We start from the raw sequence: 23,611 nt of genomic DNA, 5'->3' as shown, positions 1-23,611 counted from the left end.
AGCATGGAATGAATCTCAGCAAGTACCATATGTTATATAAAATTTTAGTACTTTTCCACTATACGGGTGCCACAAAAAATATAAGATACTTTGTATTATAACAGCATTAATGAATCTTAGATTCATTAACTGCCTCCTACTCATCTTTAGGTATCTTGCAGATTGTGAAATCCATTTTTTTTTCTATAAAAATATACTTTTAGTCAAATAATGTTTATATAATCTATGTAATATAAGTAATGTTAAAGTCATCTATCAAATTATGTTTTGCACAGTTCTAAAAATGGTTGCATATCATAACGTGAATATTTGGCTGTTTCACTCGTAAAATCGAGATAGTTCATCCGATCACATTGTTGTCGTCTTCGGCATGTTATCACGTATTTTAGCAATGTTTTTTTATTAGTACCCATATAACAGTAAAGTACCAAAGGAAGAAATATGTTCTGTATTTATTTGATAACAGGGAGGAGTAAAACATATATGCAACATTTAGAAATGCAAAGTCCTGCAAATCATTACAATGTTTATAGACACTAACTAGTAAGACAATCATAGATAACATTTGTTCACACTTTAATATTAGCAATAACTTTTACATTCTAATTTTTCAAGCATTCAGCCAAAACAGATTTATTATTGGTGCCTTTAATACAAGGTCACGCAAAAATAAACTTGATTTAGCATCTTGATATTTGACTTATTCCATGTTCTTTCTGCGGTCTCTGCCTCCAGCAGCACATAAAGAAGTTAACCTTTAAATTTAGTGAAATTAAAAGTTCAAAAAAGCTCTTTCCTTCCTGCAAAGAATTTTGAGGGACTAATTGCTATTGTTAAATCTGATTAACTGGAGTAATATGAAATGTTTACATACATACATAATTCATTGATTTTTAAACAGCACTAACTTGGTACATTTTTGACGAATATTTCTACCCTTTAATTTGATATTGGCAATTTTTGTGAGATGGTGGAAACGAATATTTAAAAATTCATTTACTATAGCTTTTGTAAGTGAAACAATATGATTTTCAGGAAATGAACTTTCTAACACATGGACTGAAAGAGTCTCAAAAAATGATTTACCTAAACTAAACTTTAACACTTTTAAACTTAATTTTGCTTTAATGTTACCAGATGGTAATTTTTCCTGATTCATGTTTAGTTCTTGTCTAATCAATTTCTCTACAAAATTGCAAATTGTCACCACATCTTGTGACGGCTTTATTAAACCACCTTTATCTTTATGTTGCAAAAAAGTATCATTCCTCAAGCTCTCATTTTGAAGATAAAGAGCTTCTGAACAATCAGGACATTTAATCTTTTTTACAAGTTTTCTGACGATATAACCTGCGATATAAACAATAATACTATTTGTATATTCAGAAAGTTGCGAGTAGCTATCAAGAAATTCATCGTCTGCACTGTCAAAATTCTCATCATCATCTACAAAATTATATAATCTCTCAGCTGTTATATTTTTAAATACTGTTTCAGTTACTGATGGTAAAACAGTTAGACAAGGTAAAAGCTTTGTATTGTCCTGAGATGTAACATTGGCAGATTTGCTTGATTTTATGTCATTCTGCACTAATAACTGTTTATATGCAGCACGAAACTGTACCGCAGATGGGTTATTGTTCCAACCACCTCGTTGGCGAATACGGGAAAAAAACATCTCCAGGTGATCTTGGCTCATTTTGTAAGTAGCTATATATTTCAATTTATCACTTAAAACCAAGTCTTCAAAAATACCTTTTAAGCTTTTTGAGAGGCATAAAAATCCAATAACAGGAGTTTTACGTTGTGTTTCATATAAATACTTACCAGTATTTAGGTCTTTCAGTTTAAGTAAATAATTTTCACAGTCTTCTAATAAGGGTTCCCAAAAAGTCTGATTGGAGATTTTTAAAGCTGCTTTTGAGCCTTTTGATAATGGATTTTTTGAGTTACATATATCAAACAAATTATTTATTTTTAAGAGAAACTCTACAGTTGATTCACAACCTTGAAACTGAGGAAATTTTAAGAAATTGTTAACATACTCAAGTGCTTCTGCAACTCATCTACTAAATACTTGAGCGGCTAAAGAAACTTTCATTTTATTACTATAAAAATTCAAATGCGAACTATTCAATTTATTTCCTAAATGTAATCCTTCAGCATTCTGAAGAGAATTTAAATCCTGAATATACTTCCACTGAATTAAATTCCCATTTTCAGCCATTAACAAGCGTTCCGCAAAAACATTACGCATCAATTTTAGCATATGACATGCATCAGGTATCACATATACATTTTTAGAAGGATTAGCTGGATTAGCAAAATATGGTTTGATACTTAAAGCATTTTGTAATTTTGCGCCTAATAATTCAGCTGCTCAAAAGTTCGTAGATATGCCATCAAATGTTATGGATATTACATTCACATTAACATCATTCAGAATATGAATAGCTTGTCTAATCAAGTTTGCTTTTTCATCAGCATTTATGCTATCAATCAAAAAATAAGCAATTGGAATTGACCATGGTACATTGATACCCACAATAAAAAATATTAGAGCTTCTTTAGCTTCAATAAGCTGACTGTTACAGATATTTTTACCAAATGTGGCATACCCAAAAAATTCTTTACCATCCCAATCTGCATGCTTTCTTATTGACATTTCATCAAATATAAGAGCTACATAAACTTCATAATTTATTTTATCAACTCTTTCTCTTATAGCAGATAGAGCTTCTTCAGTGAAACCAGGACATCCATTGATGACATTATACCATCTTCTAATTGTGGTAGGATGAGGTAGTGATGGCATCAAAGTCTGCCTACAATATTCATAGGCTTTTGGAGAATAAAAAAAGAGAGAGAGAGTTTTTCAAAACCTGAAGACTAAGTTCACTGAAGTTTTGTTCTAGCAGTTCTGCAGTTTGACAATTAACTAAATTTTTCTCTTTTAAGTCTTCGATAACATTAATCAAATTATTAATCTTTTCAGCTTTCCTTGATACTCGCAAATTACAAACTTTAATTCTTTTCTTCAATTCTTCAATTTCCTCATTCTTTTTATCTATTATATTCTCATATTTTCTTTTCAGCTTCCTTGGGCTCTCAGAAATAAAATATGAATGATCAGAAGTTTGATTACTGAAATGATTTTCTTCAGATGTACTTACTTCTAAATTACGCTGTGTGGGTGGTTTTCTGGATGCTACCACCTAATAGAAATGAGGAAAATGCAAAATTATGCTTGAAAACATTGTAAAATATACATGCTATAACTGTTTGCCTTTAAAAACTATATATAGATGACTCTAAACTATGGCAGCATTAGGAATGTTAGCATACCACACATCGCTGCAAATCCATATATACTTGCCTTTCCATAAATATTATTATTAACAGACTGCTGCTGAGCAGCTTACAATATTATAAATTACCTGCCATATTCATTATAAAAAATAAGTTAAATTTTTATTTAAGAGTACAAATATTTACTCATTAATAACAAAGCACTAAAAATATAATTACTTTATAACAACTAGTTAAATGAAATCAACACTGTTTCATGACAACTCAGTATTAAAAGATCCATTACAATTAGAATAAAAATGTCATATTCATGCAAAGAAATAAGCTAAATTTTTATTTAGGAGTATAAAGATGTATTCATTAATAACAAAACAATGATAATACAACTACTTTATAATAACCAGTCAAATGTAATCAACACTATTTCATGAAAACTCAGCATTAAATGAATCATTACAATTAACATAAAAATTTTAAGGCTAGGCAGAGGTGGCAAACTTCTGTAGGTAAGAGAGACAATTTAAAATGCATGCTGGCTCTGTGAATTCAGTTACTGAAAATATTCATTTAAAAATTATAAATAATAAAAATGCATTGCAAAAACTATGTATCACATCTGCTATATACTTCTGTAGTACAATATAATCCCTGTTTAATGGAAAAAGGTCAAAAGTTTTCATGTACCTTTTTAAGATGCTCTGGAAAATCAAAAATGGTTGGAACTGCATTCTCTTTTAGGATTTTTCTGGACATGTGGTTTTCATAAAAACAATCAGGTGTGAAATGCTTGGAGCAAATAAAAGAATGCATGGTTGGCACAAAATCTTTCCTGTGTAATGACGAAACCCACTTATTTAATCTTTCCCTGTTAGAAAATGGAAACCTATAAAATAATAAGTAACTTTAAATATTATGAAAAAACACAATAAACTAAATAAAATACAATACTACTAATAACAAATACAATACAATTTGAATATAAAAATCCTACATTCAGCAGTATAATTTTTTTTATAAACAAAAATTAACTAATGTTAACATTTTTGACCCAATGTTTCAGAAAACCATTTCTACCTCCTATATTTTAGATTTTGCAATAGATATATAAAATTTACTGAATAAGAAAACTTATGTCATTTCTAATATGTGAGTCATCTTATTTGATGTAGTATATATTAATAAATTTTCCCAATATATACTTAGAGCTTACTCACGATAATGAAACTTATATTATTTCTAAATATGAGAGTTACGTCTTTTCATACAATATATTTTAATAAGTAAAATGAATTCAGGCAAAATTTCAGCTCAAAAGTACAAAAATTTAAATAACTAGCACATAGTTTATTTATTTATTTTTTTTATTTCTTAATTTTACCCGTCCATATCTACTTTAATACATTATTTACAATATTTAAAACTTGATTAAGAATGAAGAAAATGGTTTAAAATTTCGCAAACAATTTTCATATATTACAAAAATATTACAAATGGAAAATTTGTTCCTGATGCTTACTTATGAAAACTTATTCCATTTCCTTTCACAAATCGATTAGTACAATTATAAGCAACGCAAGACTTCGGCATGGCTAAACCTATGGAAATTTAAGGAAACGGAAAAAACAAAAAAAATTCACCATATCAAAGACAAAAATTAAAAACAAGGATGTCGAAAGGTAATGTTTACTACTATAGATAACTCATACAAGAACCATGCTTCTTGCCACTATCATGGCTGATCCCACAAACTTCATTTGGAATCAAAATTACGTGTTTGAAAGAGTAGGCGTGCTCCATCTATTAGTATTACTCATAGATATAGTAATACTATAGATCGCGCATCTCACAGCGAAACTTGATTCCAAGCGAGAGAGTTGGCAACAGCCATGAGAGTGGCAAAAAGAAACGTAAACACAAGGGCGAGTTGTTGGAGGTTTTAAATTGAACTATATGTCTCAGAATAATAAAAATTTTAATTATTGAAATACCATCTTAAATCAATGGTGTCAGTACTTATTCTATTTGAAAATAACGCTTATTGATATCAGAATTACGTGAAATACAGCAGTTGTGATATTTGCCGTAATGTACCAGCTATGAACAGAATTCAGAAGAGATGCATTAATGTTATCAGTAAACAACGGATAGAATAAATTTCAGACATTTCTTAAATATCTTGTTTATTATAAGGAATATATTTGTAAGACTTAGTTTAAAATGTATTACTTAAGTATTGTGTATTACAGCAAACTCATATTTCAGACTTAGTGTTTTTTCGTGCTATATTGTCATACAAATGAAATCTGGAGATAAATATAATTTGAACTCATTAATATCACCTAATAATTAATGCAGAATAATAAAAATAGCAGATTTTAATTATACCCTCAAATGTTCCTAAGTAAACTACCAAAAATGTATTGTAAATAAATGTGATATTTATCCTATAGCTAGAGATATGATTTGCTTTTAATGCTATTATTTCCGGATATGTTATTTTATGCCTATTATTGTGAAATTTTTTCTGAATGATGTCATATAAAGATTTTTTTTAATGAAAAATAGGTAAGTTATGAATTGCAGTTTCACAGTGGATCATTAATATAAATAAGCTTCTAGTTAGTTGAAAAAAATAGCATGTCAACAACAAAATATTTTTGAATATTTGCAGTCGCAAAAAAAAAAAAAAAAAAAAAAAAAAAAAAAAAAAGAAAAATCTGAAATTTTTCAGATTTTATATTACTCCTAAAGTTTTTTTTTTTTTTTAAACATTTTGTGTGTTACCTTTATTTATTATTAAATATCATGTTCTTCGCACTTAAACCACATAAAATTAAATTCAAAAGCAATATCACAGAATATTTAAAAATAGCATATCTTAAGAATTTCCGACAGATAGTCTCGTAATGCGCTGGAGATAAAAATGTTTTTCTTTTGCTATAGTATTGTGATTGCTCACTTTGAAATTGTTGAGTTTGTTCCAAAACTCAGGCTACCAGGAGGTTCGAGTTGAAGATTATGTTATTCAAAATTTGATGGGTCTAAGTACAATTGCTTTTTCACAGTGTGAGAAATATACATACATACATGCAAATTCTTCATTATTTTATTTTTTTTTAAATATAATACAGGGTGATAATATTAGGTGACAACAACAATTTAAAAAGGTGATAACCCATTTATAGTGAAACTGACGCAACATGCCATTTCAATATGCTTTTTCATACAGGTGACAAAAGTCCATGTGTATGATACAATATACACCATATCCATGTAAAATACCTCATACGGTACTTCGTATCCATGATATATAAGGCTAACCTAAATTACTATGTGCCCACTCGACTGAATTGCCATAAACAGGTTACTTCTTGTTTTTTATCATAGATGCTAGTGACTGTTTTACGTGAGACATTTCTTTCAAATATAAAAAATCAAGAGAAATTCATTTTAAAAATATTTTTTTATCAAAAGACTGAAAACTAACAAAATGGTGTGCTAAAAACACCACATATCTATACATGAACCTATTTCGATTCCTAAGGAAATTTCCCCTCAGGGGGCTCACTTCTGTGAGTACGGGTGTGGCAATCCCGAGGTACCCTAGCCCTTCAGGGGATCATCTTCTTGATGAGACGGGTGTCACGATCCTGGAGCCCCAGTGATCTATCCTCTTTTCCGTCTCCTCTCCTCTTTGCTGGAACTTTTTCCCTTCTCTTCTCCCTCGTGGTTTCTCTCTACGGAGTTTGGGGCTCGTCACGAGAGACTGGAACAGCCCTTGTCTCTAGTCTTCGAGTGGCGAGAAAACTGCCCACGTGTTTGCCGTGCGTGGAGACCCGTGTCGCTGGAAAGGAGGGTCCTGGTAGTTGAGGGGTGAGGTACTGTCCCCAACACACTACTTTGGCCTCTGCTTCAGCTAAACGGGAGGCACCTTAGTCGTCCTCACGGGTGTCAATCGGCTGGTCACTAGTCCTTGTGTCAGTGGCTTGGGGTCAAGCTCTCGGGAGTACCTGCTTTCGGGAAAGCCGACTGTGGGGCTCCAGTTTGCGTATAGGTCCGGCTAGCCCTAACACAGGAATCTGTGTTCCCTTGTTGGGCTCCGTGGTGGGCGGGGCCGTCGGACCCGAATCTTTATTCTTTCACTATGGCTTCTTCTCATATCTACTTAATTAAAGATTTCGAGGTAACTCCAGTCATTCAAACTAGTTCTGAAACGTCTACAGCTAAACCAGTCACTCAACCTAGTTCTGAAACGTATACTGCTAAACCAGTCACTCAACCTAGCTCTGAACCATCTACTAATAAACCAATCATTCAACCTAGCTCTGAAACGTCTACTACTAAACCAGTCACTCAACCTGTCACTCAACCTAGTTCTGAAAATTCTGCAAAAAAATTACGGACAGATGCAAATAAAAAAATCATCACAATAGTCCCCGTTTCCTAGTCATCTCTAGTCCTTCTGGCGAAATGCATAAGATGTCTCCTTTCGTAATAAATAAATACATCCAGTCTTGTATTGGTGAGCCGAGAAACATAAAGCGTCTCCGCTCCGGAGACTTGCTTATTGATACAAACTCAGCCATCCAGTCTGCTTCTTTACTTCAGATTACTAAACTTGGGCAAGCGAATGTCACTGTAACAGCACATAAGACACTGAATTATTGTCGTGGCGTAATATCGGAATTCGACCTTCTGTACGTTCCTGAAGAAGAGATCGCTTCCGAGCTATCCGACCAAAATGTCTGCGGTGCTAGGCGGATCAAGATGCGTAAGGAAGGTAAGTTGATCGATACGAAACACGTGATCCTTACCTTCAACACGCCTGATCTGCCTAAGAATATTAAGGCCGGATATTTAAATTGTCCTGTAAGACCTTATATTCCCAACCCTATGCGATGCTTCCAATGCCAGCGTTTCGGCCATTCTAAGACGTCTTGTCGTGGCAGCCTCACATGCGCCCGATGCTCACAGATTGGCCACGATTCGGAAAATTGTACCGCTGCGCCTTCGTGTATAAATTGCAAGGGTCAGCACCCAGCATTTTCACGCCTCTGCCCAAAATGGAAATCCGAAAAAGAAGTACAGACTCTTAAAGTTACCAGGAACATCTCGTATGCTGAAGCCAGAAAACTAGTTCAAAGCACACAGCTCCAATCAAACAAATCTTATGCCAGTGCAGTTAAAACAACACGTAGCATTGCCACCCAAACATCAATAGGCACGCAGACTAAACCAAATAAAACCCAACCAACCACATCCACCAAGAAAACGGAAAATGCAACTCATTTAATACAAAAAAAAAGAAACAGTCATTCAAAGTAAACCTAAAATTGAAAGTCACAAAATAATTAATAAAAACAGAAGTCCCAGCAATAGCTCTTTTGACGAAATGATTTCTGAATCTGCGGATTCAGACACTATGGAAGTAGAGGAGGGTCTAGAATTTCCCAGGCATCTACTTCCACGAAAAACCAAACAAGAGCACAGGAAGAACAAAAACCAGACATAATGGCCACCCTCGTCTCATGGAACTGTCGCGGTTTCCACCGAAATTTGCTCGACATCAAAGCCATAATTAATGCTTATCATCCTGTAGGCTTCGCAGTACAGGAAACAAATCTAAAACCAGAACAACAGGCAAAACTTCGGAGGTTTTCCTTCGTCAGGAAAGATAACCTTGCAGGTGAGCGTGCCAGTGGAGGTGTAGGTCTCCTCACCTCACTGGATTATCCCTCAAATGTGCTTTCTTTGACGACATGCCTCCAAGTTGTCGCTACTCAAACAAATTTTGATTTTGTTCTTACAGTCGTTTCTCTGTATTTGCCTCCAAATGAGCATATTGATCAGCAAGATTTAAATGGTCTTTTAGAGCAGCTGCCTGAGCCTTTCATCATAATAGGAGATTTTAACGGCCATAGTCCGCTCTGGGGTAGTAAGGATACTAATTGCCGAGGAAGACAAATTGAGCAGATGATCGAAGATCATAGCCTTTGCCTCCTCAATAATGGGCAAGATACTTACTTCCATGAGCCTTCAAAAACATTCCATGCTCTCGACCTTGCCATCTGTTCACCATCTCTGTTGCCTTTTTGCACTTTTAATGTCGGTAAAGATCTTTACAACAGTGATCATTATCCCATTCTTGTGTCTCTTGCACGAAGAGGAGCAAACCCCATGTCGAGATCCCCTCGATTCATACTGGACAGGGCAGACTGGGAACTCTTTTCTTCCATTGCAGAGCTCACAGATGAAATGGTAGAAGATGCGCATATCGATGACGCTGTTGAAGCTGTTACTAATACTATTATTCAGGCAGCTATGCTTTCGATTCCTAGAACATCAGGAAAACTACTAAAATATTCAAAACCATGGTGGAATCGCGACTGTCATGAAGCACTGAAAAAACAGAAAAAAGCATGGGGTATTTTTCGTAGATATTCTACTCTGCGAAACCTCATAGCCTTTAAAAGAGCCAAAGCAAATGCACGAAAAGTAAGAAGGCAGAGCCAGAGGGATTCCTGGATTTCATATGTGTCGTCAATAACATCCTCCACGCCTAGCAAGCGGGTTTGGGAAAGAGTTCAAAAAGCATGCGGCATATATAAAGACCACTCACTTTCCTTTTTGGAAAAAGATGGCCGAGTGATTAGCTCCATAGAAGAAATTGCGAATACTATTGGTGAGACATTTGCTTCCGTTTCTTCCAGCAGAAACTATACACCTGCATTTCTTTCTATGAAGCAGCACTCTGAAATAAATCCCATCGCATTCAACTCTTCCAAATCTGAGCCTTACAATAGAGACTTTACTATGCTTGAATTAAGGAGTGCTTTATTGCAGACACATAGGTCTTCTCCGGGTCTTGATGGAGTGAATTATGAAATGCTAAAGCATCTGTCCTGTAAGTCACTGAATGCCCTTCTCACTCTTTACAATAGGGTGTGGAAGGAGCATGCCTTTCCCAGTGCATGGAGGAAAGCTGTTGTCATTCCTATTCCTAAGCCAGGGAAAGATCTAAGGAATCCCTCCAACTATCGGCCAATTGCCCTTACGAGTTGCCTCTGCAAACTGTTTGAAAAGATGGTAAACAGCCGCCTAGTCTACTTCTTGGAAAAGAATGATATTATATCGCCTTATCAGAGTGGTTTTCGAAAGGGAAGAACAACTGTAGATAACATGCTCCTCTTAGAGACATCTATTCGAAAAGCATTTGTAAGAAGAAGCCACCTTGTCTCGATATTCTTCGACATTGAAAAAGCTTATGATAAGGCATGGAGATACGGTATACTCCGGGATCTTCACGAGAGTGGCTTGCGCGGCAACCTACCAATTTTCATTCAAAATTTCTTGAACACTAGAACTTTTCAAGTAAGAATTGGCTCTGTTTTTTCGGATGTTTTTGAACAGGAAGAGGGTGTGCCTCAAGGCTGTGTGCTCAGTGTAACCCTATTTAGTTTAAAAATAAATTCTGTACTAAAAGAACTTCCTCCCACCATCTTGGGATCTCTATATGTTGATGATCTGCAGATTAGCTGTCGAGGAGCAGACATGAGATATGTAGAGAGGCAAATGCAGATGGCTCTGATTAAGATCCAAGAATGGTCAGACAAACAGGGATTTACATTTTCGAAACAGAAAACTGTCTGCGTGCACTTTTGTAGGAAGCGAGGTCTCCATCCTGAACCTGAGTTATATCTAAAAGGTACAATTATTCCAGTTGCGCCTGAAGTAAAATTTTTAGGAGTGACGTTCGACCGAAAATTGACTTTCCTTTCTCATGTTTTAAACCTGAGAAAGAAGTGTCTAAAAACACTAAATATTTTAAAAGTGTTGGCGAACACCTCCTGGGGTGCAGAGCGTTGCTCCATGCTTCGCATTTACAGAGCGCTTATCCGCTCTAAACTGGACTATGGCTCAGTTGTTTATGGATCCGCTCGATCATCTGTTTTGTTAAAACTGGATCTTGTTCACCATCAAGGTCTGCGGATTTGTTCAGGAGCTTTCAGGACTTCTCCTGTGCAGAGCCTATATGTTGACTGTAACGAACCATCACTTTATCTGAGGCGTGAGCAATTGTCCCTTTTGCAATATTTTAATACTCTATCACAACCTGAACATCCCAATAAGCTGTGCTTACTTGATAATGAGTGTAACACATTATTTGAAACACGTCCATCCTGTGTTCCTACTTTCCCTTTAAGAGTTCGCCCTGTCATTGAGGAACTCTCCCTCTCTGATATGCACCCCCAAGCAGTACAGAATTTTGAAATTCCACCTTGGGAAAATTCACGGATCCAGCTTCTTGATGTTTTTAAACATCACGTAAAGGCGAGCACTAACGAGATCGTTTACAGACAAATTTTCGCTGAGCACAGGCACAAATATAGCAGTTATTATCCGATATACACAGATGGATCAAAGTCAAATGATCATGTCGGGATGGCTTTTGTATTTGAAAATTACATAGAGGGCAGATGCCTGCACCATGCTTTCTCTGTCCTAACATCTGAACTAACTGCAATATATTATGCTCTTTTGTACATCTCAAAGCTCTGCCACAAAAAGTTCATAGTTTACACAGACTCGTATAGTGCTCTTAAATCCTTGGAAGCTTTTCCCAACGCTCAGAATCCTGTGGTAGTGGATGTTCTCAAAATTCATAGAAATTTAATGATACGAGGATATGAAATCCTGTACTGCTGGGTTCCCGGGCATACGGGAATAAAGGGAAACGAGCTTGCAGACATCGCGGCAAAATCTGCTGTCGAACTGTCCAGTCGCCTTATCCCTTTTAGAGACATCTGCTGTGTCATCAAGGGAAAGATACGAAAAAAATGGCAGCAAATTTGGGATGTTCAGCATCACAACAAGTTGAGAAACATCAAACCTAGAATTGAGCATTGGGACTTTGCTGGAAATCGTAAAGAGGACGTTCTTTTGACTCGACTCAGAATTGGTCATACCAGAGTCACACATAGCTCTCTTCTTAAAGCTGAAAATGAGCCTGTTTGTTTTAATTGTAATGTTTGTTTATCTGTTCGTCATATTTTAATTGAGTGTCAATGTTCTAATAGTCTTCGCCAGAAATATTTTAATAGCTGTGACTTACCTCTCGACCGTTTAATCGGAAGAGAGGTCAATTCTAATTTATTTTATTATTTAAAAGAGATTGGCTTTTATTACCAAATGTAATTTGTTTTGAAGACTGTGTCTTGAATGTTAATATGTGCTTTTAACTTGTTTTTATATGACTTCATCCTCTGGATTTGGTACATTTATCTACTTGTTTTTATTTATTGAATTTTAATGTCATCAATTGTAATCATCTCATCTTTTGTTTGGCGCGTCATAATCATCTCTGGTTTTTGCGCCATAATCACTCACTCACTCACTCACCCCTAAGGAAATTTATGTAGTGACATAAAATGGCACAATAACACCAACACACAGCAACACTCAAAGCCACCTGGATTTCTATGTAAGTTAATTTATGAGGTGATTTATTCACCAAGTTAATGACTATTTAATGCCTTTAAGAAGTTTTGGCTTAAAGAATTAACCGCCTTAAAATATAATGAATTTGTTTGCCAGATATAATCTCAAACTTTAAGCACATATTAGTTTAAATTTCTGTATGCTACATTTGTAGTATATGGTGAGTACTGAAAACACATATTCTTTCAAACTTCCTCTAAAACGACTGCTACAAATATGGTGGGATCATAACCAAATTACAACATAAAATAATATTGAAGCAAAATAAGTCATTTCTTTTATTTAGTCTGATAGACTTCTCAGCACAAAATATGAAAACTTAAAACACTTTTTAATCATAAATATGTAATAGACCATTTAATGGAACATTGCACAAATATTGTTAATTTGTTCAAAATACACCTTTAATTAATTTAATTTACATGTTGAAAAAATGCTTTGTTCAAAAGATATTTTAAAGCCAAAATTAAAATTTTAATGTAGTTCTGATAGCATTTAAAAAAATATGATATATTAAAAAAAAAAAATCATTAGCATGGAATGAATCTCAGCAAGTACCATATGTTATATAAAATTTTAGTACTTTTCCACTATACGGGTGCCACAAAAAATATAAGATACTTTGTATTATAACAGCATTAATGAATCTTAGATTCATTAACTGCCTCCTACTCATCTTTAGGTATCTTGCAGATTGTGAAATCCATTTTTTTTTCTATAAAAATATACTTTTAGTCAAATAATGTTTATATAATCTATGTAATATAAGTAATGTTAAAGTCATCTATCAAATTATGTTTTGCACAGTTCTAAAAATGGTTGCATATCATAACGTGAATATTTGGCTGTTTCACTCGTAAAATCGAGATAGTTCATCCGATCACATTGTTGTCGTCTTCGGCATGTTATCACGTATTTTAGCAATGTTTTTTTATTAGTACCCATATAACAGTAAAGTACCAAAGGAAGAAATATGTTCTGTATTTATTTGATAACAGGGAGGAGTAAAACATATATGCAACATTTAGAAATGCAAAGTCCTGCAAATCATTACAATGTTTATAGACACTAACTAGTAAGACAATCATAGATAACATTTGTTCACACTTTAATATTAGCAATAACTTTTACATTCTAATTTTTCAAGCATTCAGCCAAAACAGATTTATTATTGGTGCCTTTAATACAAGGTCACGCAAAAATAAACTTGATTTAGCATCTTGATATTTGACTTATTCCATGTTCTTTCTGCGGTCTCTGCCTCCAGCAGCACATAAAGAAGTTAACCTTTAAATTTAGTGAAATTAAAAGTTCAAAAAAGCTCTTTCCTTCCTGCAAAGAATTTTGAGGGACTAATTGCTATTGTTAAATCTGATTAACTGGAGTAATATGAAATGTTTACATACATACATAATTCATTGATTTTTAAACAGCACTAACTTGGTACATTTTTGACGAATATTTCTACCCTTTAATTTGATATTGGCAATTTTTGTGAGATGGTGGAAACGAATATTTAAAAATTCATTTACTATAGCTTTTGTAAGTGAAACAATATGATTTTCAGGAAATGAACTTTCTAACACATGGACTGAAAGAGTCTCAAAAAATGATTTACCTAAACTAAACTTTAACACTTTTAAACTTAATTTTGCTTTAATGTTACCAGATGGTAATTTTTCCTGATTCATGTTTAGTTCTTGTCTAATCAATTTCTCTACAAAATTGCAAATTGTCACCACATCTTGTGACGGCTTTATTAAACCACCTTTATCTTTATGTTGCAAAAAAGTATCATTCCTCAAGCTCTCATTTTGAAGATAAAGAGCTTCTGAACAATCAGGACATTTAATCTTTTTTACAAGTTTTCTGACGATATAACCTGCGATATAAACAATAATACTATTTGTATATTCAGAAAGTTGCGAGTAGCTATCAAGAAATTCATCGTCTGCAATGTCAAAATTCTCATCATCATCTACAAAATTATATAATCTCTCAGCTGTTATATTTTTAAATACTGTTTCAGTTACTGATGGTAAAACAGTTAGACAAGGTAAAAGCTTTGTATTGTCCTGAGATGTAACATTGGCAGATTTGCTTGATTTTATGTCATTCTGCACTAATAACTGTTTATATGCAGCACGAAACTGTACCGCAGATGGGTTATTGTTCCAACCACCTCGTTGGCGAATACGGCAAAAATACATCTCCAGGTGATCTTGGCTCATTTTGTAAGTAGCTATATATTTCAATTTATCACTTAAAACCAAGTCTTCAAAAATACCTTTTAAGCTTTTTGAGAGGCATAAAAATCCAATAACAGGAGTTTTACGTTGTGTTTCATATAAATACTTACCAGTTTTTAGGTCTTTCAGTTTAAGTAAATAATTTTCACAGTCTTCTAATAAGGGTTCCCAAAAAGTCTGATTGGAGATTTTTAAAGCTGCTTTTGAGCGTTTTGATAATGGATTTTTTGAGTTACATATATCAAACAAATTATTTATTTTTAAGAGAAACTCTACAGTTGATTCACAACCTTGAAACTGAGGAAATTTTAAGAAATTGTTAACATACTCAAGTGCTTCTGCAACTGATCTACTAAATACTTGAGCGGCTAAAGAAACTTTCATTTTATTACTATAAAAATTCAAATGCGAACTATTCAATTTATTTCCTAAATGTAATCCTTCAGCATTCTGAAGAGAATTTAAATCCTGAATATACTTCCACTGAATTAAATTCCCATTTTCAGCCATTAACAAGCGTTCCGCAAAAACATTACGCATCAATTTTAGCATATGACATGCATCAGGTATCACATATACATTTTTAGAAGGATTAGCTGGATTAGCAAAATATGGTTTGATACTTAAAGCATTTTGTAATTTTGCGCCTAATAATTCAGCTGCTGAAAAGTTCGTAGATATGCCATCAAATGTTATGGATATTACATTCACATTAACATCATTCAGAATATGAATAGCTTGTCTAATCAAGTTTGCTTTTTCATCAGCATTTATGCTATCAATCAAAAAATAAGGAATTGGAATTGACCATGGTACATTGATACCCACAATAAAAAATATTAGAGCTTCTTTAGCTTCAATAAGCTGACTGTTACAGATATTTTTACCAAATGTGGCATACCCAAAAAATTCTTTACCATCCCAATCTACATGCTTTCTTATTGACATTTCATCAAATATAAGAGCTACATAAACTTCATAATTTATTTTATCAACTCTTTCTCTTATAGCAGATAGAGCTTCTTCAGTGAAACCAGGACATCCATTGATGACATTATACCATCTTCTAATTGTGGTAGGATGAGGTAGTGATGGCATCAAAGTCTGCCTACAATATTCATAGGCTTTTGGAGAATAAAAAAAGAGAGAGAGAGCTTTTCAAAACCTGAAGACTAAGTTCACTGAAGTTTTGTTCTAGCAGTTCTGCAGTTTGACAATTAACTAAATTTTTCTCTTTTAAGTCTTCGATAACATTAATCAAATTATTAATCTTTTCAGCTTTCCTTGATACTCGCAAATTACAAACTTTAATTCTTTTCTTCAATTCTTCAATTTCCTCATTCTTTTTATCTATTATATTCTCATATTTTCTTTTCAGCTTCCTTGGGCTCTCAGAAATAAAATATGAATGATCAGAAGTTTGATTACTGAAATGATTTTCTTCAGATGTACTTACTTCTAAATTACGCTGTGTGGGTGGTTTTCTGGATGCTACCACCTAATAGAAATGAGGAAAATGCAAAATTATGCTTGAAAACATTGTAAAATATACATGCTATAACTGTTTGCCTTTAAAAACTATATATAGATGACTCTAAACTATGGCAGCATTAGGAATGTTAGCATACCACACATCGCTGCAAATCCATATATACTTGCCTTTCCATAAATATTATTATTAACAGACTGCTGCTGAGCAGCTTACAATATTATAAATTACCTGCCATATTCATTATAAAAAATAAGTTAAATTTTTATTTAAGAGTACAAATATTTACTCATTAATAACAAAGCACTAAAAATATAATTACTTTATAACAACTAGTTAAATGAAATCAACACTGTTTCATGACAACTCAGTATTAAAAGATCCATTACAATTAGAATAAAAATGTCATATTCATGCAAAGAAATAAGCTAAATTTTTATTTAGGAGTATAAAGATGTATTCATTAATAACAAAACAATGATAATACAACTACTTTATAATAACCAGTCAAATGTAATCAACACTATTTCATGAAAACTCAGCATTAAATGAATCATTACAATTAACATAAAAATTTTAAGGCTAGGCAGAGGTGGCAAACTTCTGTAGGTAAGAGAGCCAATTTAAAATGCATGCTGGCTCTGTGAATTCAGTTACTGAAAATATTCATTTAAAAATTATAAATAATAAAAATGCATTGCAAAAACTATGTATCACATCTGCTATATACTTCTGTAGTACAATATAATCCCTGTTTAATGGAAAAAGGTCAAAAGTTTTCATGTACCTTTTTAAGATGCTCTGGAAAATCAAAAATGGTTGGAACTGCATTCTCTTTTAGGATTTTTCTGGACATGTGGTTTTCATAAAAACAATCAGGTGTGAAATGCTTGGAGCAAATAAAAGAATGCATGGTTGGCACAAAATCTTTCCTGTGTAATGACGAAACCCACTTATTTAATCTTTCCCTGTTAGAAAATGGAAACCTATAAAATAATAAGTAACTTTAAATATTATGAAAAAACACAATAAACTAAATAAAATACAATACTACTAATAACAAATACAATACAATTTGAATATAAAAATCCTACATTCAGCAGTATAATTTTTTTTATAAACAAAAATTAACTAATGTTAACATTTTTGACCCAATGTTTCAGAAAACCATTTCTACGTCCTATATTTTAGATTTTGCAATAGATATATAAAATTTACTGAATAAGAAAACTTATGTCATTTCTAATATGTGAGTCATCTTATTTGATGTAGTATATATTAATAAATTTTCCCAATATATACTTAGAGCTTACTCACGATAATGAAACTTATATTATTTCTAAATATGAGAGTTACGTCTTTTCATACAATATATTTTAATAAGTAAAATGAATTCAGGCAAAATTTCAGCTCAAAAGTACAAAAATTTAAATAACTAGCACATAGTTTATTTATTTATTTATTTATTTTTTTTATTTATTAATTTTACCCGTCCATATCTACTTTAATACATTATTTACAATATTTAAAACTTGATTAAGAATGAAGAAAATGGTTTAAAATTTCGCAAACAATTTTCATATATTACAAAAATATTACAAATGGAAAATTTGTTCCTGATGCTTACTTATGAAAACTTATTCCATTTCCTTTCACAAATCGATTAGTACAATTATAAGCAACGCAAGACTTCGGCATGGCTAAACCTATGGAAATTTAAGGAAACGGAAAAAACAAAAAAAATTCACCATATCAAAGACAAAAATTAAAAACAAGGATGTCCAAAGGTAATGTTTACTACTATAGATAACTCATACAAGAACCATGCTTCTTGCCACTATCATGGCTGATGCCACAAACTTCATTTGGAATCAAAATTACGTGTTTGAAAGAGTAGGCGTGCTCCATCTATTAGTATTACTCCTAGATATAGTAATACTATAGATCGCGCATCTCACAGCGAAACTTGATTCCAAGCGAGAGAGTTGGCAACAGCCATGAGAGTGGCAAAAAGAAACGTAAACACAAGGGCGAGTTGTTGGAGGTTTTAAATTGAACTATATGTCTCAGAATAATAAAAATTTTAATTATTGAAATACCATCTTAAATCAATGGTGTCAGTACTTATTCTATTTGAAAATAACGCTTATTGATATCAGAATTACGTGAAATACAGCAGTTGTGATATTTGCCGTAATGTACCAGCTATGAACAGAATTCAGAAGAGATGCATTAATGTTATCAGTAAACAACGGATAGAATAAATTTCAGACATTTCTTAAATATCTTGTTTATTATATGGAATATATTTGTAAGACTTAGTTTAAAATGTATTACTTAAGTATTGTGTATTACAGCAAACTCATATTTCAGACTTAGTGTTTTTTCGTGCTATATTGTCATACAAATGAAATCTGGAGATAAATATAATTTGAACTCATTAATATCACCTAATAATTAATGCAGAATAATAAAAATAGCAGATTTTAATTATACCCTCAAATGTTCCTAAGTAAACTACCAAAAATGTATTGTAAATAAATGTGATATTTATCCTATAGCTAGAGATATGATTTGCTTTTAATGCTATTATTTCCGGATATGTTATTTTATGCCTATTATTGTGAAATTTTTTCTGAATGATGTCATATAAAGATTTTTTTTAATGAAAAATAGGTAAGTTATGAATTGCAGTTTCACAGTGGATCATTAATATAAATAAGCTTCTAGTTAGTTGAAAAAAATAGCATGTCAACAACAAAATATTTTTGAATATTTGCAGTCGCAAAAAAAAAAAAAAAAAAAAAAAAAAAAAGAAAGAAAAATCTGAAATTTTTCAGATTTTATATTACTCCTAAAGTTTTTTTTTTTTTTTTTAAACATTTTGTGTGTTACCTTTATTTATTATTAATTAAATATCATGTTCTTCGCACTTAAACCACATAAAATTAAATTCAAAAGCAATATCACAGAATATTTAAAAATAGCATATCTTAAGAATTTCCGACAGATAGTCTCGTAATGCGCTGGAGATAAAAATGTTTTTCTTTTGCTATAGTATTGTGATTGCTCACTTTGAAATTGTTGAGTTTGTTCCAAAACTCAGGTTACCAGGAGGTTCGAGTTGAAGATTATGTTATTCAAAATTTGATGGGTCTAAGTACAATTGCTTTTTCACAGTGTGAGAAATATACATACATACATGCAAATTCTTCATTATTTTATTTTTTTTTTAAATATAATACAGGGTGATAATATTAGGTGACAACAACAATTTAAAAAGGTGATAACCCATTTATAGTGAAACTGACGCAACATGCCATTTCAATATGCTTTTTCATACAGGTGACAAAAGTCCATGTGTATGATACAATATACACCATATCCATGTAAAATACCTCATACGGTACTTCGTATCCATGATATATAAGGCTAACCTAAATTACTATGGGCCCACTCGACTGAATTGCCATAAACAGGTTACTTCTTGTTTTTTATCATAGATGCTAGTGACTGTTTTACGTGAGACATTTCTTTCAAATATAAAAAATCAAGAGAAATTCATTTTAAAAATATTTTTTTATCAAAAGACTGAAAACTAACAAAATGGTGTGCTAAAAACACCACATATCTATACATGAACCTATTTGGATTCCTAAGGAAATTTATGTAGTGACATAAAATGGCACAATAACACCAACACACAGCAACACTCAAAGCCACCTGGATTTCTATGTAAGTTAATTTATGAGGTGATTTATTCACCAAGTTAATGACTATTTAATGCCTTTAAGAAGTTTTGGCTTAAAGAATTAACCGCCTTAAAATATAATGAATTTGTTTGCCAGATATAATCTCAAACTTTAAGCACATATTAGTTTAAATTTCTGTATGCTACATTTGTAGTATATGGTGAGTACTGAAAACACATATTCTTTCAAACTTCCTCTAAAACGACTGCTACAAATATGGTGGGATCATAACCAAATTACAACATAAAATAATATTGAAGCAAAATAAGTCATTTCTTTTATTTAGTCTGATAGACTTCTCAGCACAAAATATGAAAACTTAAAACACTTTTTAATCATAAATATGTAATAGACCATTTAATGGAACATTGCACAAATATTATTAATTTGTTCAAAATACACCTTTAATTAATTTAATTTACATGTTGAAAAAATGCTTTGTTCAAAAGATATTTTAAAGCCAAAATTAAAATTTTAATGTAGTTCTGATAGCATTTAAAAAAATATGATATATTAAAAAAAAAAAAAATCATTAGCATGGAATGAATCTCAGCAAGTACCATATGTTATATAAAATTTTAGTACTTTTCCATTATACGGGTGCCACAAAAAATATAAGATACTTTGTATTATAACAGCATTAATGAATCTTAGATTCATTAACTGCCTCCTACTCATCTTTAGGTATCTTGCAGATTGTGAAATCCATTTTTTTTTTCCTATAAAAATATACTTTTAGTCAAATAATGTTTATATAATCTATGTAATATAAGTAATGTTAAAGTCATCTATCAAATTATGTTTTGCACAGTTCTAAAAATGGTTGCATATCATAACGTGAATATTTGGCTGTTTCACTCGTAAAATCGAGATAGTTCATCCGATCACATTGTTGTCGTCTTCGGCATGTTATCACATATTTTAGCAATGTTTTTTTATTAGTACCCATATAACAGTAAAGTACCAAAGGAAGAAATATGTTCTGTATTTATTTGATAACAGGGAGGAGTAAAACATATATGCAACATTTAGAAATGCAAAGTCCTGCAAATCATTACAATGTTTATAGACACTAACTAGTAAGACAATCATAGATAACATTTGTTCACACTTTAATATTAGCAATAACTTTTACATTCTAATTTTTCAAGCATTCAGCCAAAACAGATTTATTATTGGTGCCTTTAATACAAGGTCACGCAAAAATAAACTTGATTTAGCATCTTGATCTGTGACTTATTCCATGTTCTTTCTGCGGTCTCTGCCTCCAGCAGCACATAAAGAAGTTAACCTTTAAATTTAGTGAAATTAAAAGTTCAAAAAAGCTCTTTCCTTCCTGCAAAGAATTTTGAGGGAATAATTGCTATTGTTAAATCTGATTAACTGGAGTAATATGAAATGTTTACATACATACATAATTCATTGATTTTTAAACAGCACTAACTTGGTACATTTTTGACGAATATTTCTACCCTTTAATTTGATATTGGCAATTTTTGTGAGATGGTGGAAACGAATATTTAAAAATTCATTTACTATAGCTTTTGTAAGTGAAACAATATGATTTTCAGCAAATGAACTTTCTAACACATGGACTGAAAGAGTCTCAAAAAATGATTTACCTAAACTAAACTTTAACACTTTTAAACTTAATTTTGCTTTAATGTTACCAGATGGTAATTTTTCCTGATTCATGTTTAGTTCTTGTCTAATCAATTTCTCTACAAAATTGCAAATTGTCACCACATCTTGTGACGGCTTTATTAAACCACCTTTATTTTTATGTTGCAAAAAAGTATCATTCCTCAAGCTCTCATTTTGAAGATAAAGAGCTTCTGAACAATCAGGACATTTAATCTTTTTTACAAGTTTTCTGACGATATAACCTGCGATATAAACAATAATACTATTTGTATATTCAGAAAGTTGCGAGTAGCTATCAAGAAATTCATCGTCTGCAATGTCAAAATTCTCATCATCATCTACAAAATTATATAATCTCTCAGCTGTTATATTTTTAAATACTGTTTCAGTTACTGATGGTAAAACAGTTAGACAAGGTAAAAGCTTTGTATTGTCCTGAGATGTAACATTGGCAGATTTGCTTGATTTTATGTCATTCTGCAGTAATAATTGTTTATATGCAGCACGAAACTGTACCGCAGATGGGTTATTGTTCCAACCACCTCGTTGGCGAATACGGGAAAAAAACATCTCCAGGTGATCTTGGCTCATTTTGTAAGTAGCTATATATTTCAATTTATCACTTAAAACCAAGTCTTCAAAAATACCTTTTAAGCTTTTTGAGAGGCATAAAAATCCAATAACAGGAGTTTTAAGTTGTGTTTCATATAAATACTTACCAGTTTTTAGGTCTTTCAGTTTAAGTAAATAATTTTCACAGTCTTCTAATAAGGGTTCCCAAAAAGTCTGATTGGAGATTTTTAAAGCTGCTTTTGAGCCTTTTGATAATGGATTTTTTGAGTTACATATATCAAACAAATTATTTATTTTTAAGAGAAACTCTACAGTTGATTCACAACCTTGAAACTGAGGAAATTTTAAGAAATTGTTAACATACTCAAGTGCTTCTGCAACTGATCTACTAAATACTTGAGCGGCTAAAGAAACTTTCATTTTATTACTATAAAAATTCAAATGCGAACTATTCAATTTATTTCCTAAATGTAATCCTTCAGCATTCTGAAGAGAATTTAAATCCTGAATATACTTCCACTGAATTAAATTCCCATTTTCAGCCATTAACAAGCGTTCCGCAAAAACATTACGCATCAATTTTAGCATATGACATGCATCAGGTATCACATATACATTTTTAGAAGGATTAGCTGGATTAGCAAAATGTGGTTTGATACTTAAAGCATTTTGTAATTTTGCGCCTAATAATTCAGCTGCTGAAAAGTTCGTAGATATGCCATCAAATGTTACGGATATTACATTCACATTAACATCATTCAGAATATGAATAGCTTGTCTAATCAAGTTTGCTTTTTGATCAGCATTTATGCTATCAATCAGAAAATAAGCAATTGGAATTGACCATGGTACATTGATACCCACAATAAAAAATATTAGAGCTTCTTTAGCTTCAATAAGCTGACTGTTACAGATATTTTTACCAAATGTGGCATACCCAAAAAAGATTTACCATCCCAATCTACATGCTTTCTTATTGACATTTCATCAAATATAAGAGCTACATAAACTTCATAATTTATTTTATCAACTCTTTCTCTTATAGCAGATAGAGCTTCTTCAGTGAAACCAGGACATCCATTGATGACATTATACCA

General features: G+C 32.1%; 2 protein-coding genes across 2 annotated transcripts; both read right to left on the bottom strand.

The window, feature by feature from the left end:
* Nucleotides 1–2,361: 2,361 nt before the first annotated feature.
* On the bottom strand, nucleotides 2,362–5,682 carry LOC146994035 (THAP domain-containing protein 1-like). The gene is made up of 3 exons (XM_085826740.1): nucleotides 4,826–5,682; nucleotides 3,994–4,192; nucleotides 2,362–3,215 (listed from the first exon to the last, which is right to left on the bottom strand). The coding sequence occupies exons 1-3, from the start codon at nucleotides 4,894–4,896 to the stop codon at nucleotides 2,835–2,837; spliced, it is 651 nt and encodes a 216-aa protein (XP_085682866.1). The 5' UTR covers nucleotides 4,897–5,682; the 3' UTR covers nucleotides 2,362–2,834.
* A 10,202-nt stretch (nucleotides 5,683–15,884) lies between these two features.
* On the bottom strand, nucleotides 15,885–18,428 carry LOC146994034 (THAP domain-containing protein 1-like). The gene is made up of 3 exons (XM_085826744.1): nucleotides 18,173–18,428; nucleotides 17,333–17,531; nucleotides 15,885–16,554 (listed from the first exon to the last, which is right to left on the bottom strand). The coding sequence occupies exons 1-3, from the start codon at nucleotides 18,241–18,243 to the stop codon at nucleotides 16,174–16,176; spliced, it is 651 nt and encodes a 216-aa protein (XP_085682870.1). The 5' UTR covers nucleotides 18,244–18,428; the 3' UTR covers nucleotides 15,885–16,173.
* Between the last annotated feature and the right edge of the window lie 5,183 nt (nucleotides 18,429–23,611).

Source organism: Stegodyphus dumicola, chromosome 11 (assembly GCF_044657685.1).
Source record: "Stegodyphus dumicola isolate Sdum_Otavi_A_Nest chromosome 11, ASM4465768v1".
NCBI classification, from domain to species: domain Eukaryota; kingdom Metazoa; phylum Arthropoda; class Arachnida; order Araneae; family Eresidae; genus Stegodyphus; species Stegodyphus dumicola.
The sequence above is the reverse complement of the archived record's forward strand: the minus strand, read 5'-3'. Positions and strand labels throughout refer to the sequence as shown.

What these genes read in the sequence shown, in the direction of transcription:
- LOC146994035 (XM_085826740.1), bottom strand. Translation starts at nt 4,896, where the DNA reads ATGCCGAAGTCTTGCGTTGCTTATAATTGTACTAATCGATTTGTGAAA. An exon ending in AATGGAATAAGTTTTCATAA is followed by an intron (nt 4,193 to 4,825) that starts GTAAGCATCAGG and finishes ATTATTTTATAG; the next exon opens with GTTTCCATTTTCTAACAGGG. An exon ending in TTCCAGAGCATCTTAAAAAG is followed by an intron (nt 3,216 to 3,993) that starts GTACATGAAAAC and finishes CATTTCTATTAG; the next exon opens with GTGGTAGCATCCAGAAAACC.
- LOC146994034 (XM_085826744.1), bottom strand. Translation starts at nt 18,243, where the DNA reads ATGCCGAAGTCTTGCGTTGCTTATAATTGTACTAATCGATTTGTGAAA. An exon ending in AATGGAATAAGTTTTCATAA is followed by an intron (nt 17,532 to 18,172) that starts GTAAGCATCAGG and finishes ATTATTTTATAG; the next exon opens with GTTTCCATTTTCTAACAGGG. An exon ending in TTCCAGAGCATCTTAAAAAG is followed by an intron (nt 16,555 to 17,332) that starts GTACATGAAAAC and finishes CATTTCTATTAG; the next exon opens with GTGGTAGCATCCAGAAAACC.